Source organism: Oncorhynchus nerka, linkage group LG13 (assembly GCF_034236695.1).
Source record: "Oncorhynchus nerka isolate Pitt River linkage group LG13, Oner_Uvic_2.0, whole genome shotgun sequence".
Classification (NCBI taxonomy): Eukaryota; Metazoa; Chordata; class Actinopteri; order Salmoniformes; family Salmonidae; genus Oncorhynchus; species Oncorhynchus nerka.
Window position 1 is genome coordinate 55,256,423 of NC_088408.1, and position 16,920 is coordinate 55,273,342.

Sequence of the window (16,920 nt, forward strand, 5' to 3'; positions counted from 1 at the left end):
GAATCACCACTTAATTTTAAGAATGTGAAATGTCAGAATAATAGTAGAGAAAATGATTTATTTCAGCTTTTATTTATTTCATCATATTCCCAGTGGGTCAGAAGTGTTCATACATTCAATTAGTATTTGGTAACATTGCCTTTAAATTGTTTAACTTGGGTCAAACGATTTGGGTAGCCTTCCACAAGCTTCCCACAATAAGTTGGGTGAATTTTGTTCTATTCCTCCTGACAGAGCTGGTGTAACTGAGTCAGGTTTGTAGGCCTCCTTGCTCGCACACACTTTTTCAGTTCTGCCCACAAATTTTCTATAGGATTGAGGTCAGGGCTTTGTGATGGCCACTCCAATACCTTGACTTTGTTGTCTTTAAGCCATTTTGCCACAACTTTGGAAGTATGCTTAGGGTCATTGTCCATTTGGAAGACCCATTTGCAACCAAGCTTTAACTTCCCAACTGAGGTCTTGAGATGTTGCTTCAATATATCCACACAATTGTCCTTCCTCATTTATTTTGTGAAGTGCATCAGTCCCTCCTGCAGTAAAGCACCCCCACAACTTGATGCTTCACGGTTGGGAAGGCGTTCTTCGGCTTGCAAGCCTCCCCCTTTTTCCTCCAAACATAACGATGGTCATTATGGCTAAACAGCTCCATTTTTGTTTCATCAGACCAGAGAACATTTCTCCAAAAAGTACGATGTTGGTCCTAATGTGCGGTTGCAAACCGTAGTCTGGCATTTTTATGCCGGTTTTGGCAATGGCTTCTTCCTTGCTGAGCGGCCTTTCAGGTTATGTCGATATAGGACTTGTTTTACTGTGGATATAGATACTGTTGTAACAGGTTTCCTCCATCATCTTCACAAGGTCCTTTGCTGTTTTTCTGGGATTGATTTGCACTTTTCGCACCAAAGTATGTTCATCTCTAAGAGACAGAACGCGTCTCCTTCCTGAGCGGTATGATGGCTGCGTGGTCCTATGGTGTTTATACTTGCATACTATTTTTGTACAGATGAACGTGGTACCTTCAGGCATTTGGAAATTGCTCCCAAGGATGAACCAGACTTGTGGAGTTTTTTTTCTGAGGTCTTGGCTGATTTATTTTGATTTTCCCATGATGTAAAGCAAAGAGGCACTGAGTTTGAAGGTAAGTCTTGAAATACATCCACAGGTACATTTGACTCAAATGATGTCTATTAGCCTATTAGAAGCTTCTAAAGCCATGACATCGTTTTCTGGAATTTACCAAGCTGTTTAAAGGCACAGTCAACTTAGTGTATGTAAACTTCTGACCCACTGGAATTGTGATACAGTGAGTTATAAGTGAAATAATCTGTCTCTAAACAATTGTTGGAAACATTACTTGTGTCATGCACAAAGTAGATGTCCTAACCGACCTGCCAAAACTATAGTTTGTTAACGAGAAATTACAAATTTGTAGAGTGGTTGTAAAAACGAGTTTTAATGCCTCCAAACTAAGTGTATGTAAACTTCTGACCTCAATTGTATATGTATTCTAAAAGTTAAATTTTCATATAAATTGTATCTAACGGTCCCAATGCTAATTGCTAACCACTAGCGTTATCTAGCGCAGTGGTAGGTGATAGCTAGCCTACCATTTCACTCTACTAGCTAGCTTATGTTGTTGTTGTTAGCTAGCTGTTCATGGGGTTTTGCCACATTTAATACACAACACTCTTCTATAGTTTATGTGTACAATTAGCACTGTATAAATGACAGTGAATGAGATGTACTGTTGTTGCCCATACAATGCAGGGTGTCGTAGCTATATACATATCTAGTGAGAGAAGGCTGTGTTTACACAGGAGAAAAAGAGTGAAACTGTCAAAGGTATGTGTCACATCCTGACCATAGTTCCTTTTTTATGTCTCTATTTTAGTTTGGTCAGGGCGTGAGTTGGGGTGGGCATTCTATGTAATGTTCTGTGTGCTATATTTCTAGGTGTTTGGCCTGGTATGGTTCCCAATCAGAGGCAGCTGTCAATCGTTGTCTCTGATTGAGAACCATACTTAGGCAACCTGTTTTCCCACTATGGGTTGTGGGTAGTTGTTTTCCGTTTCAGTGTTTGCACCATACGGGACTGTTTCGGTTTTCATTTATTCTCTTGTTGTTTTGTGTTTAGTGTTCAGTTTATTAAAGGAAATATGAACACGTACCACGCTGAACCTTGGTCCTCACCTTCTTCCACCAACGACAATCGTTACAGTATGTTTAATGCCCTTTTTACATACGATAGCGAGGTGCTGCACCGGTGTCCTGGTCACCAAAACAACATAAAATTAACCATGTGCTTATATCCAGTGTGGGTTCTTGCTCCACCTCCTGTATTAAGAGATTGTGAGGTGGGCGTATCTCTCAGGTTTACCTGAGAGCATAGGGGACACAATCTTGGAGAAACATCCAAAGAAGTGTTGCCAGAGGAGAAAGCGGGTAAGCCTTTTGGACAAGTAGCTTCTGTGTAACACTAGGGTCGTTACTCCTGTATTACTACTGGTCCTATTACATGTTTCAAGTTCTTTATTTGAGTCTAGAATGAAAACAGATGTCGAATTGCACCCACCTGGTTTAGAGTGTTATGTTTCCTACTCTATTCCAGATATCTGTAGCTCTGTGCACTGCCAGTATCACATGCATAACGTGTTGCATATCTCCTTTGATTATAATGACCTTTGGGTGTTTGTGGGTGATACATCCAGTGCACGGAGCCAAAGGCATGTGGAGACCCTTTCAACCAGGTGGATGGAATTCAACTATTGTTTTCACAATTCTCGAGCAGACGCACACAAGCCGAAAACCGGTGTGGCGGTAATACGGTCACCGTAACAGCCCTACTTGAGACTGGCATTTGTTTACTGTGTTCTATTTTCTTCGTTTTTTTGCTTCTAGATGCATGGTCGAGAGGAGTTAATGTTGACCTGATGAGCAATGAGGAGGATGGCCTGCACAACGGCAAACCAGTGTGGTTCATCAAGCCCCCCGACTTCCGGGGTGAGGTGCTCAATGCCCTTTGTCAAGAACTACAGAGCTGCTTGGAGAGGGACCAGTGGTACTTGGCGAGCCACACTACACGGATCATGTCTGGGGAGTTTTCGTCAAGGCAACCTAGATCCCATGGACTGCTCATCCCTCAACTATAGCGCCACATTAACCCCAATAGATGCAGAGGTCAATGGAACTCAACCAAAACAATGGAAATGCCATGGAAACATGTGGGGGAAAGATGCCGTGGGGGAAAGATCCCGAGTCTCCTCATTGCACCCCCAGCAAAATTTGCCTACATTTAGGCAATTGTTTACATGTGTATTTCACACTCTGCTAAGGTAAAAATTGGAGTATAATGCTTGTAAGAATGCCAACCCCAATACATGTTCATGTCATCATCACCAATCAACTACATTATAGTTAAAAAGGACTTTGAATACCACTACCGATTTCTCTATGCCAGCTATGCTACCAGCTCATACGAACAGTAGTTAACATTTAGCAGTCACTTCTTCTAAACCTGAAAAGGAACTTACATTTACATTTACGTCATTTAGCAGAAGCTCTTATCCAGAGCGACTTACAAATTGGTGCGTTCACCTTAAGACATCCAGTGGAACAGCCACTTTACAATAGTGCATCTAAATCTTTTAAGGGGGAGGGGTGAGAAGGATTACTTTATCCTATCCTAGGTATTCCTGAAAGAGGTGGGGTTTCAGGTGTCTCCGGAAGGTGGTGATTGACTCCGCTGTCCTGGCGTCGTGAGGGAGTTTGTTCCACCATTGGGGGCCAGAGCAGCGAACAGTTTTGACTGGGCTGCGCGGGAACTGTACTTCCTCAGTGGTAGGGAGGCGAGCAGGCCAGAGGTGGATGAACGCAGTGCCCTTGTTTGGGTGTAGGGCCTGATCAGAGCCTGGAGGTACTGAGGTGCCGTTCCCCTCACAGCTCCGTAGGCAAGCACCATGGTCTTGTAGCGGATGCGAGCTTCAACTGGAAGCCAGTGGAGAGAGCGGAGGAGCGGGGTGACGTGAGAGAACTTGGGGAGGTTGAACACCAGACGGGCTGCGGCGTTCTGGATGAGTTGTAGGGGTTTAATGGCACAGGCAGGGAGCCCAGCCAACAGCGAGTTGCAGTAATCCAGACGGGAGATGACAAGTGCCTGGATTAGGACCTGCGCTGCTTCCTGTGTGAGGCAGGGTCGTACTCTGCGGATGTTGTAGAGCATGAACCTACAAGAACGGGCCACCGCCTTGATGTTAGTTGAGAACGACAGGGTGTTGTCCAGGATCACGCCAAGGTTCTTAGCGCTCTGGGAGGAGGACACAATGGAGTTGTCAACCGTGATGGCGAGATCATGGAACGGGCAGTCCTTCCCCGGGAGAAAGAGCAGCTCCGTCTTGCCGAGGTTCAGCTTGAGGTGGTGATCCGTCATCTTCACTGATATGTCTGCCAGACATGCAGAGATGCGATTCGCCACCTGGTCATCAGAAGGGGGAAAGGAGAAGATTAATTGTGTGTCGTCTGCATAGCAATGATAGGAGAGACCATGTGAGGTTATGACAGAGCCAAGTGACTTGGTGTATAGCGAGAATAGGAGAGGGCCTAGAACAGAGCCCTGGGGGACGCCAGTGGTGAGAGCGCGTGGTGAGGAGACAGATTCTCGCCACGCCACCTGGTAGGAGCGACCTGTCAGGTAGGACGCAATCCAAGCGTGGGCCGCGCCGGAGATGCCCAACTCGGAGAGGGTGGAGAGGAGGAACTTCTTCTAAATGTTATGAAGTGAAAACAGACAAAAATATCAAAATCTGACTTTAGTAACCACATTGTAGGTATGTTACAAAATATCAATCATGACGGATTTGCCGAATATCCCATTTGTTACATCAGATTTGTTGAATGGGTGCCAATCCAGCGTCCTTCTTATATCCCCCACGGTCTGCTTTCCATTGACCTCTTTACCGCATCGATGTAGGCCAATGGCGGTCAGTGCCATTTAAGATGAGGGAGGGCGATTTTCATATTTCATTCACCCAGTTTAATGTAACAGCGATAGGTTTAGGCTACTACATGACATTCACATTTTCCCTATATCCATCATGAGGTTGCTACAACCTAGCCTATGAATGACAGTTTACAACGTAGGTAAACACAGGTTGAGAGATACATTTGAGCTGACCGACAGTGACACATGGACACTCTTGCACACTCTTGCCTCCATCTAGCTGATATAGGGTGTAATCATTAGTTCAACAGTTGCAAACAAAAGTTTATATTGGACAAATTCAGGTATGTTTACTGTTTTGTTCCGTTTGTTTCCGTTTAAGAAACATTTTTCAACAGAATTGGCAGAATGAATACACCCCTGATCACATGTAAACACAGTTCACTTTCATAAAAAAACACGTTGTATTCATTCTCGCATCTACAGTATCTCTCTCTATTTCTCTCTTGCTTCTCCTTCATTTTGGAATAAATTAATTTGTTCAAAACTGTTCAACTACTGTCTTTCTCTCTCTTTGAGTCAACTACTCACCACATATTATGCACTGCAGTGCTAGCTAGCTGTTGCTTATGCTTTTAGTACTATTGTTACGTCCGTGGTTAGAAGGAGACAAGGTGCAGCGTGGTAGGTGTACATTATACTTTTATTTTAAATGACACCAAAAAACATCTAAATGCAAAACGAACGTAAAGCTATATGCAGTGCAGAAAGCAACTACACACAAACAAGATCCCACAACTGAAGGTGGGAAAAGGGCTGCCTAAGTATGATCCCCAATCAGAGACAACGATATACAGCTGCCTCTGATTGGGAACCATACCCGGCCAACAAAGAAACAGACAAACTAGAATGCCCACCCAAATCACACCCTGACCTAACCAATTAGAGACATAAAAAGGCTCTCTAAGGTCAGGGCGTGACAACTAAATTCATTCTCTCATCCTTTGATTGTGAGGACAACATGTCAGTTAATATTACAAGAGTTCTGATAGGTTGGAGGACGTCTTCCGGAAGTTGTCATGAGTATTGTATAAGTCTATGGAAGGGGGTGAGAACAGTGAGCCTCCTAGGTTTTGTATTGAAGTCAATGTACCCAGAGGAGGACAGAAGCTAGCTGTCCTCCGGCTATACCATGGTGCTACCCTACAGAGCGCTGTTGAGACTAAAAGCATGCATTTGGTTTTACTAGTGTTTAAGAGCAGTTGGAGGCCACGGAAGGAGTGTTGTATGGCATTGAAGCTCGTTTGGAGGTTAGATAGCACAGTGTCCAAGGAAGGGCCAGAAGTATACAGAATGGTGTCGTCTGTGTAGAGGCGGATCAGGGACTCGCCCACAGCAAGAGCAACATCATTGATATATATAGAGAGAAAAGAGTCTGCCCGAGAATTGAACCCTGTGGCACCCCCAAAGAGACTGCCAGAGGACCGGACAACATGCCCTCCGATTTGACACACTGAACTCTGTCTGCAAAGTAGTTGGAGAACCAGGCAAGGCAGTCATTAGAAAAACCGAGGCTACTGAGTCTGCCGATAAGAATATGGTGATTGACGGAGTCGAAAGCCTTGGCCAGGTCGATGAAGACGGCTGCACAGTACTGTCTTTTATTGATGGCGGTTATGATATCGTTTAGTACCTTGAGCGTGGCTGAGGTGCACCCGTGACCGGCTCGGAAACCAGACTGCACAGCGGAGAAGGTACGGTGGGATTCGAGATGGTCAGTGATCTGTGTGTTGACTTGGCTTTCGAAGACCTTAGATAGGCAGGGCAGGATGGATATAGGTCTGTAACAGTTTGGGTCCAGGGTGTCTCCCCCTTTGAAGAGGGGGATGACTGCGGCAGCTTTCCAATCCTTGGGGATCTGACGATATGAAAGAGAGGTTGAACAGGCTGGTAATAGGGGTTGCGACAATGGCGGCGGATAGTTTCAGAAATAAAGGGTCCAGATTGTCAAGCCCAGCTGATTTGTACGGGTCCAGGTTTTGCAGCTCTTTCAGAACATCTGCTATCTGGATTTGGGTAAAGGAGAAGCTGGGGAGGCTTGGGCGAGTAGCTGCGGGGGGGAGGGGGGGGGGGGGGTCTGTTGGCCGAGGTTGGAGTAGCCAGGAGGAAGGCATGGCCAGCCGTTGAGAAATGCTTGTTGAAGTTTTCGATTATCATGGATTTATCGGTGGTGACCGTGTTACCTAGCCTCAGTGCAGTGGGCAGCTGGGAGGAGGTGCTCTTGTTCTCCATGGACTTTACAGTGTCCCAGAACTTTTTGGAGTTAGAGCTACAGGATGCAAATTTCTGCTTGAAAAAGCTGGCCTTTGCTTTCCTGACTGACTGCGTGTATTGGTTCCTGACTTCCCTGAACAGCTGTATATCGCGGGGACTATTCGATGCTATTGAAGTCCGCCACAGGATGTTTTTGTGCTGGTCGAGGGCAGTCAGGTCTGGTGATCCAGGGGCTATATCTGTTCTTAGTTCTGCATTTTTTGAACGGAGCATGCTTATCTAAGATGGTGAGGAAGTTACTTTTAAAGAATGACCAGGCATCCTCAACTGACGGGATGAGGTCAATATCCTTCCAGGATACCCGGGCCAGGTCGATTAGAAAGGCCTGCTCGCAGAAGGGTTTTAGGGAGCGTTTGACAGTGATTAGGGGTGGTTGTTTGACTGCGGACCAGTAGCGGATACAGGCATTGAGGCAGTGATCGCTGAGATCCTGATTGAAGACAGCGGAGGTGTATTTGGAGGGCCAGTTGGTCAGGATAACATCTATGAGGGTGCCCTTGTTTACAGATTTAGGGTTGTAGCTGGTGGGTTCCTTGATGATTTGTGTGAGATTGAGGGCATCTAGCTTAGATTGTAGGACTACCGGGGTGTTAAGCATATTCCAGTTTAGGTCTCCTAACAGAACAAACTCTGAAGCTAGATGGGGGGCGATCAATTCCCAAATGGTGTCCAGGGCACAGCTGGGAGCTGAGGGGGGGTCGGTAAGCAGGCGGCAACAGTGAGAGACTTATTTCTGGAGAGAGTCATTTTAAAAATCAGTAGTTCGAACTGTTTGGGTATGGACCTGGAAAGTATGACATTACTTTGCAGGCTATCTCTACAGTAGACTGCAACTCCTCCCCCTTTGGCAGTTCTATCTTGACGGAAAATGTTATAGTTGGGTTTGGATATCTCAGAATTTTTGGTGGCCTTCCTAAGCCAGGATTCAGACACGGCAAGGACATCAGGGTTGGCAGAGTGTGCTAAAGCAGTTAGTAAAACAAACTTAGGGAGGAGGCTTCTGATGTTGACATGCATGAAACCAAGGCTTTTTCGATCACAGGAGTCAACAAATGAGGGTGCCTGGGGACATGCAGGGCCTGGGTTTACCTCCACATCACTCGCGGAAACAAAGAAGGAGTAGTATGAGGGTGCGGCTAAAGGCTATCAAAACTGGTCGCGTATAGCGTTGGGGACAAAGAATAAAAGAAGCAGATTTCTGGGCATGGTAGAATATATTCAGGGCATAATGCGCAGACCGGGGTATGGTGGGGTGGGGGTACAGCGGAGGTAAGCCCAGGCACTGGGTGATGATAAGAGAGGTTGTATCTCTGGACATGCTGGTTGTAATAGATGAGGTCACCGCTTGTGTGGGAGGTGGGACAAAGGAGGTATCAGAGGTATGAAGAGTGGAACTAGGGGCTCCATTGTAAACTAAAACAATGATAACTAACCTGAACAACAGTATACAAGGCATATTGACATTTGAGAGAGACATACAGCGAGGCATAAAGTAATCACAGGTGTTGATTGGGAGAGCTAGCTAAAACAACAGGTGAGACAACAACAGCTAATCAGCTAACACAACAGCAGCAGGTAAAATGGCGATGACTAGGCACAGAGCCTGAGTTCAGAGCCTGAGTTCGCGGCCGACAGATAAACAAATAAATAAACAGAATGGAGTACCGTGATTAATGGACAGTCCAGCAATCATCGGCTATGTAGCCAAGTGATCATAGTGTCCAGGGGACAGCAGTAGATGGAACAGGGAAGCCGCCACTAAGCTAGCACGCGGGCGACACAGCGTTTAAAGTTAGTAGCTCTCCGACGGAGGCCGGTTGAAGGCACAGCGGATGGAGTATTCGTCGGCAGACCAGTCGTGGTGGTGCGACGGGGCGCCGTGTCGACAGAGAATCCAAGCCAGATGGCGAAAGAGGTATTGTAGAATTTAGTTTGCTATCCGGGAGATGCGCCTGGCTCACGGCTAACTGGTGCTAGCTTTGTGGCAGTGGCGTTAGCCACTATAGCGAATCGGGAGCGGCGATGATCTGATGCCAAGGTCCAGAGTTTACAGCAAGGATCCGGTGGAGTATTGGGCTCTAGCCGTGTATAAGTGGGGTTCGGGTGAACAGCTGAGTAGGCCGGGAGGTGGGCCTCAGGGATAGCTTCGGTACTGGGTGCCACGGTGAGTGCAAGCTAGCTGTGAGCTAGCTAGCTGCAAGCTGTGAGCTAGCTAGCTGCAAGCTAGCTGTGAAGATCAGAAGTAGTGGTCCAGGGATTACGGCAGGAATCCGGCGTTGTTGTGGAGCGACAGTCCGATACTGGTAGACTGGTGAATATTATCCAGGCTAAGAACAGGGCTGGTATCTGTGCAGAAGGTAAAAGCCGCTAGCAGTGGCTAAGAATGACTAAATAGCTTGTAGCTAATTAGCTGGTTAGCTTCTGGAGGTTCCTGAATGTGTTCTAAAATTTAAAAAATGTAAATAATAGTGATACCGTATCACATTGGGTGAGGCAGGTTACCGGAAGGTATAATCGAATTAAAAATCGAAAAGAGATTGAAAACAAAATTGAAAAATATATACAAAAAATACGAAAAATACAAAAGTACACGAGACACGAACAAAACACGTCTTCACTGCTACGCATGTACAGTCTTGAGCAAGTGCAAGATCATATAACTGACATTTATAGGAGTGACGTGGGCGGATGTAGATGGAGATGTAATGCAATTGATGTCAAACGTGCACCAGAATTTCAAGATATGTCCTGGTTACGTGGGTAGAACTATGTGGTCATTCCAGGGGTGTTACTGAACCGTTTCCGGACATATACAAGTCCCTGCATGTTCGTGCACTAAAGTGCTCCATTTTCGGAGATACAGTATACAGGATGTATGCAGGGCAATACACGGCTCGACACTTGCACATTTCCAGAAACTGTATGTTTTCCGACTAAAGTTCTGTAGTTGAAAGTCAGATTAATAAAATAGCTCATTTAAAATGTTCACATGCATTGCAAGGAGAACAATTTACCTAAAAATGCTGTTTAAATGGACACATCTGAAATCAGATTACCTGACAGTGTGCCCAATGCAGAACCATTGTGTGTGTGCAGGTACGTGTGCATGTGCGTGTGAGACTGAGTGAGAAAAAGAGCTTAGCCCCTCTGCTTTCACCTCTCTATTCAGACATGGCTTTTCCCAGCTGTAACAGAGCTTTCTTTCAGGGGCTGAGCTCTTGTTGTGACCGACACACAGACACAGAATCCACACGCTCTCACAATCCAGCCTGCAGGCCCTGCCAGGGGCCCGTTCCCTCTGGGACACAAACACAGCCCACCAACAACCAACCCTCCACAGGAATCCCAGCCCAGCCCAGCCATGCCCTGCACCCCAAGCCCAGACCCTAGCAGTATGCACGGGATAAGTGGACAGAACCTGTCATGATCTTGCCAGGGCAGGATGGTAGCATTACAGTATGAGGGACCGTTCCTGGACTTTTTGCTGAGCTCATTGGGATTTTGTGCTAAACTCAATTCCAGCTCTCCCTGTGTTTTGGATTAACTTAATTCTACATTTCCTCTATTATAAAAAGAAAAGCTTTATCCAGCATTATAGGAAGTGTAGCCCAGCCGGTGATCACAAAATTACTCAAAAGAAGAAAGGGAACACCAAACACTCATCTCCAACCAATCGTATCCTGTCCAAAACAACTGTCCTTCCATCATTTTGGAATTTATTGAGCCTAACAGCTTTCTGCTTGTCAGAAATGACTGATTCACCAAGCCATCATCCTCTCGTACCCTGTGCTTGATATGTGAGGGCCCAAGGCACATAGCTCATCATCCAGCAAGACCTTCGCTTGCCCTGCCTCTCTTTCACAGAGCCATTAGTCAGAGTGTGTGGACAAGCATACAGTGGGAGCCAGGCCCTTCATCATCCATCACATGACGGCAGCCCAATAATGACACCATGGCAATCGGACTCTAGGTGCAAGGCATCCTGCACAGCCACCGTCAACACAGATAAAATGTAACATTACTCTCTATGCATCGTGGGAAGGGTTTCTTTCTGAAGAGCTGTTTGCCTGTGCCATGGACGCCTAAACTCATGTCAGGCTCTAGATTATACCCTTCTACTGTGAGGGAATACTCAGATCTGTTCTCTAGCATTTTCCCTCCCTACCACGTCTCACCAGCTACAGGAAACACATTGGTTTCTCTGGTCTGTTTGATGGTGTGAAACGGCTGTCTTGATGTGACTTCACACAGCCTGGGCTTTAATCTACTGTGTGGTGAAGCCTTGGCTGTCAAAATGGCTGTCTGCTCACAAAGGTGTCTTTAAGTGGGGCTCTCTTCAGCGGCCTAGCCCTGGAGAAGCCATATAGGAACACATCAAAGGGCATCCAGGGCCTCTCAAGTCTTTCTGCTGGGGTTGTAAAGGCAGGGCTCCGGGGCCCCCACTCGGCAGTGGTTGGACCAGGATGAGGGTTTAAGGTACTCAGGGGCAGGATGGGAACACTAGAGATCTTTGTGGGATAACTGACTAAGGTTCTACATCGGAGGCCAAAAGAAGGAGGCCTCATTTTTCACTCACAGACACACTCATGAGCATTACAACGCATACACAAACGCACACACACACACACATATTAACACATGAGCGTAGTATGATGGCAACCATAACAACCACTGACATTGAATGACCGCTGACACACACACATGCACACACAGACCTCCCAACCCATCACACAGTCTTTTCATTACCTGTAGCCTAAGGTTGAAGACAAAGGTCTCATCGGCCTCGGGCAGCTCGTCGTCCCTGACTGCGATGAAGACGGTCTTACTGGCCTCTGAGGACAGCAGGAAGGCTGCAGCCGTGGTGGCCTCAAAGTCCCCCGTGTCCTCTCCCTCCAACTGGAAGCAACAAGGACAGTTGATGTGGTCATCGTTATTGTCCTAATTTGGCATGATCGTTTACCACTCAAAACACACAAACTCGTACAGACAAATAGAATGCTGGGGTCACTTAAAGTGTTGAAACAGAAGATGACACTTTGTGTTTCATTCTCTAGGGACATAGTACTGACATTTAAGGAACTGTAAAAACAATAAAAGAGCTTCTTCAGGCCTGGGAAAGTCCCAGGCAGGCCATCATTTCCCAGACACCCATGGGGAGGGAGCAGGCACTGGCTCCCATGTGGGAGCTGACACACATTCTGATGTGGGTGACAATAACTGCAGATGTCGACCTTTCATGTCACCCTCTACCTCCCACAGTAAAACGGTCACTGATCTATTCCCCTAAGGAGAACTGCGCATGAGAACTCAGGAGCAGATCAGTGAAACCAGGGGTTTGGGTTAAGGCTCCGTTGGGATGCCCTACTGCTGTGTGTTGCTAATCATGGCTTGTCACTGTTGCTTTAACAACACTTAACCTGTCCCCTACAAGACTTAGGTCAGAGAGGCTAAAGCCAGTTTAGAGGAGATTACATAAGCACACAAAGACATATCGAGATAACACTACAGTAGGTCGGACACTCAACAGGTGACCTAAAACAGTCCTCCTATGACCAGGCCGTTCCTACCAGAACCAGCGCGGTCACGTTGACCGGGTCTCCGATCCGCTCCACTACCAGGCGCACCACGGTGCGGCTGCTCTCGTTGACCACGAAGTCCGTCTGTCCCAGGAACCTCAGTTCAGCCGACTCGGGCCTGGCACTCGGGATGGACAGAGCCAGAATCAACCCAGCCAGTGTGAGGATAGTGTGCATTCCTGACAGAGGAACACAGACAGACAGAAGAGAGGATCAGATAGAGATGACTGAAGGGAACATGACATCTTTGACCTCTACCACCCTGATAAAACTATAGTCCAGCTGCGAACCGGAATATAAAGTGAAACTTGCACTAAAATATTCCATGCCTTAACCCGCGCTGTCTTTGGGTTGTCATGATGACTTGTCTAGATTCTCGTTTCACCCCGCTTGACTAGTGGAATTTGCCATCACATCCATCAATAATAATGTGATAGACAACGGTCTTCCTAGAGACAGTTGAGATAGCCTGTGGGATTTTATGAGTCAGCTTTACATGGTCTAAACACCAGTACTCCCACGCTCTCGTTCCTGCTAAGAATCCGAGAGCGACGCAGCCCACAGACAGTTGTCATGGCTAACAAAACAAACAACACGACAAGTGGGTGTGGTCACCGTAATGCAAAGTTGTGGGTGTCCCATGTTCCTGATGTACATGATCACGTCTTTAAAAAAATATTTGCTCGAAATTACAAGGTTGGAAAATATACCAGCACTGAATGAAGTCATGTTTTCATTTTTGGGGGAAGAAATGTCTTAGGAAACTTTGACTTTGAAAGCATCCAATTTTTCCTATGTTCCGTCCCTGTTAGATCACTTAGGTTATTTTCAGTATCATGGTGTGTTTCATAGAGAAAACATGAACCAATAAAGGTGTCATGCTGGAGAACTGAATGGAACAATGACTTAGATTTAAAATTCTACTTTGCACACTATGATAATCAAAAAATAATACAAATCAACAAACCATAAAATGAACAGATATTCAAAATATTGACACAGTGTATATATATGTCTTTACGTTTCTCTCTCTGAGAGAGAGAGAGAGAGAGAGAGAGAGAGAGAGAGAGAGAGAGAGAGAGAGAGAGAGGTTACATGCATTTGTGTGCCTGGGTGTATGCCTGTGGTGGACAGGGTGCTGTGAAAGCTATCAAAAGTGGATTAAGAGCTGATGAGTAGCGGGGCAGGGCAGGGGAGGCAGAGGGAGCCGGGACAAAGAGGGGACAGTGGGGGAGTAAAGCCTGTTATTCTGCCTGCTGTCTCCCCTGGGGATGGGAACTTCCTGCCCCACTGACAGAGATCACATCACACTCAGAGAGACTCTCTCTCTCTCTCTATCACCCCGTGGGCCCACTCTCGCTGTATCACTTCATTGCTACACAGATGCCCACTAACACCAACACCGTTGTTACCTCCCTATCACTCATATCCTCTGGCATACAGTGTTTCTCTCTCACTCTTAATCCTTCCCCTTACATTCACTCTTTATCTCTCGGCATTTATAAACAGCACCCCCCCCCCCCCCTCGTATTATTTTAAATGGATGGCAAACAAATGCAAACTTGATGAAATTCGGAGAGTGAGAAAGATTGCTTTTAGTCGCTCCGCAAAACCACACGTCCACTGACCCAAAAACCAAAGGTGTGATGCTGGGGAGATGCTGGGCGTGTTGCCTCAGCCTGGTTATGTGCAGAGCACCAGTCTTTGTCCTGACGCTGCCTCCACTGCCAACTCTGACACTGGGGCTCCTGGGCCATGCAGGGCCTGTCTGTCAGAGCACAAGGCAGCGTGGAAAGCCTGGCTGAGCCTCCTGACATTGATAAGGCTCTGAAGAGTCCAACTCCAAACACTTCTGCCAGTACCGCCACGGGACATACGTCCTCCTGGGAGCGTCAAAGGCCTCAGAGGCCAGAGACTGCAGACAGCAGGGTGAAAGGCCAGGCCAGTGGAGCACAGATTGAAGTGGCACCATACACACAGTACCAGATCTGTCCATCAGCCAGATAGAGAGAGAGAGGGGAGGGTAGAGGCCAGGACACTGGGGACCTGGCTGTCTCAATGCCAACCTCACAACAGACCCCTGAAGAGTTGACACACAGTCTGGATAGACAATGTAGCCTGCAAAGTGGAAACACATTGGATTTGATTTATTTGATAAGATCAAAATTCATATCAAATCAAGTTGCATTTACTGTTATTAGACTGCATATTCAGCTAAATCTTAAAGCTGAAATCAAGAAATATCCTCTAACCTCAATTTGGATGAAAATTACTACTTGAACGAGTTGGCTCTGTATGATCCGCTTACTCCGGACCCTGGCAACAACACATCCGCCATGCTGACCATCACCGACTGATCACCGACGACGATGAGGCAGCCTATACGGAGGTCAGAGACCTGGCAGTGTGGTGCCAGGAAAACAACCTCTCCCTCAACATCAGCAAGACAAAGGAGCTGATCGTGGACTACAGGAAACCCAGGGCCGAGCACACCTTCGTCCACATCGACTGGGCTATAGTGGAGCGGGTCGAGAGCTTCGAGTTCCTCAGTGTCCACATCACTAAGGAATTAACATGGTCCACACACACCCACACAATTGTGAAGAGGGCACGACAACGCCTCTTCCCTCTCAGGAGGCTGAAACGATTTGGCAAGGGTCCTCAGGCCCTACAGCTGCACCATTGAGAGCATCTTGACTGGCTGCTTCACCGCTTGGTACAGCAACAGCAAGGCATCCGACCACAAGACACCACAGAGGGTGGTGAGTAGGTCTGTGGCAGTCATGTCAGCCGGTGATTGTCTAGCAAATAACTGCCAGTCTCACGGTAATCAACTGTTAATTAACAAACACATTTAGCATCTCCTGGCTTCCACGCACAGCCACAGATGCAGACCGTTGGAACATCTACATTTTAAGAAGTCAAATAAATCCATCACCATAAATCCATTACTTACTGTAGACAGGTCTAAAGAAACATGATATGAAGAAAATGTAGTATGTTTCAGAAGAACAGAATAGCATACTCTGAGTTATCCTGATATTAGGCCCTGATCTATCTATGCCATACGGCTGTGGGCTACACTAGTTCATTTAGCAAAAACATTTGCTTAGAATTGCATTATTTAATAGTATGAAGAATACAATTGAACATATCTGAATAAAATATAATTATTATATTATATTTTCTCCAAAGTACTTGAGGGAGTGCGCACACACAGTTATTCCGTGTTGAGCGGTAAAAAATAGTTTCAAGATATTTATGTAACTTTAGTTGTTCTACAAATGTTGGGCTATATGTTTTTGATTTTTAATACATTCTAAGGCTGCACGATGCAACTCTAATGATGATTTGAAATAAGTTGAATGAAAAAGGCATCTGCTTTGTTTGTTTTTTTGCACAGGCTTTACACACTTCACCAGTCTCTCATTCACAATTCGACAAACACATGATAATGCCTCGAATTTCACGTCAGCATTTCCTTTGTGTGTCCTTAATGCCCCCTAAAAAAATCCATGCATTTTGCGGCCAGTGGCCGTTTTGACCTTGGGCTGAATATAATAGTTATAATTCTCTTATCCCGGCTTGGCGCACCAAAGCACCTCTCCCTCACATGGCTCTCTGTCACGTGATTGGGTCTTTCTCACAGGCTGCAAGTGAAGACAGACACGTTGGGGAATGCAACTGTGCAAGTCCTTATCCAATTCCGAGGCACATACTGAAGATATTGGAAAAGCTGTCCACTTTTACTTTCATCAGCCAACAAAATGAGTAGACCGAACAAACAGAAAAAACACTAGCCTATGTCCATCTGCTATCCCGGGTAGTACAAAAGGTGACCTATTCTATTCAGTGCGAGAAATAAATATTCTAAACATAGTCTGGGACAGTTGTGGGATGCAATAGATCCCAAATTAATACAACCACTAGCATAAAAAAATAATTAAGTAATGAGACTGACTCAACAGAAGATACATTTCAACATAATCTATCTTCCCCCAACTTGAAACTCACACGCTGCATATGTATGCCAGTTAAGACTCTGCAACCGTTGTAAAGGGGATTAATGTG

The 16,920-nt window shown here is 46.1% G+C and overlaps 1 protein-coding gene across 1 annotated transcript in view; it reads right to left on the bottom strand.

Annotated features, from left to right (window-relative positions):
* The window catches only part of LOC115140639 (adhesion G-protein coupled receptor V1-like), a 183,895-nt gene extending 170,869 nt beyond the window's left edge, over positions 1–13,026 (bottom strand). The window contains 2 exon segments of the mRNA XM_065026488.1: positions 12,020–12,169; positions 12,841–13,026. Of these exon segments, the coding sequence (XP_064882560.1) occupies positions 12,020–12,169; positions 12,841–13,026 (336 nt within the window).
* Between the last annotated feature and the right edge of the window lie 3,894 nt (positions 13,027–16,920).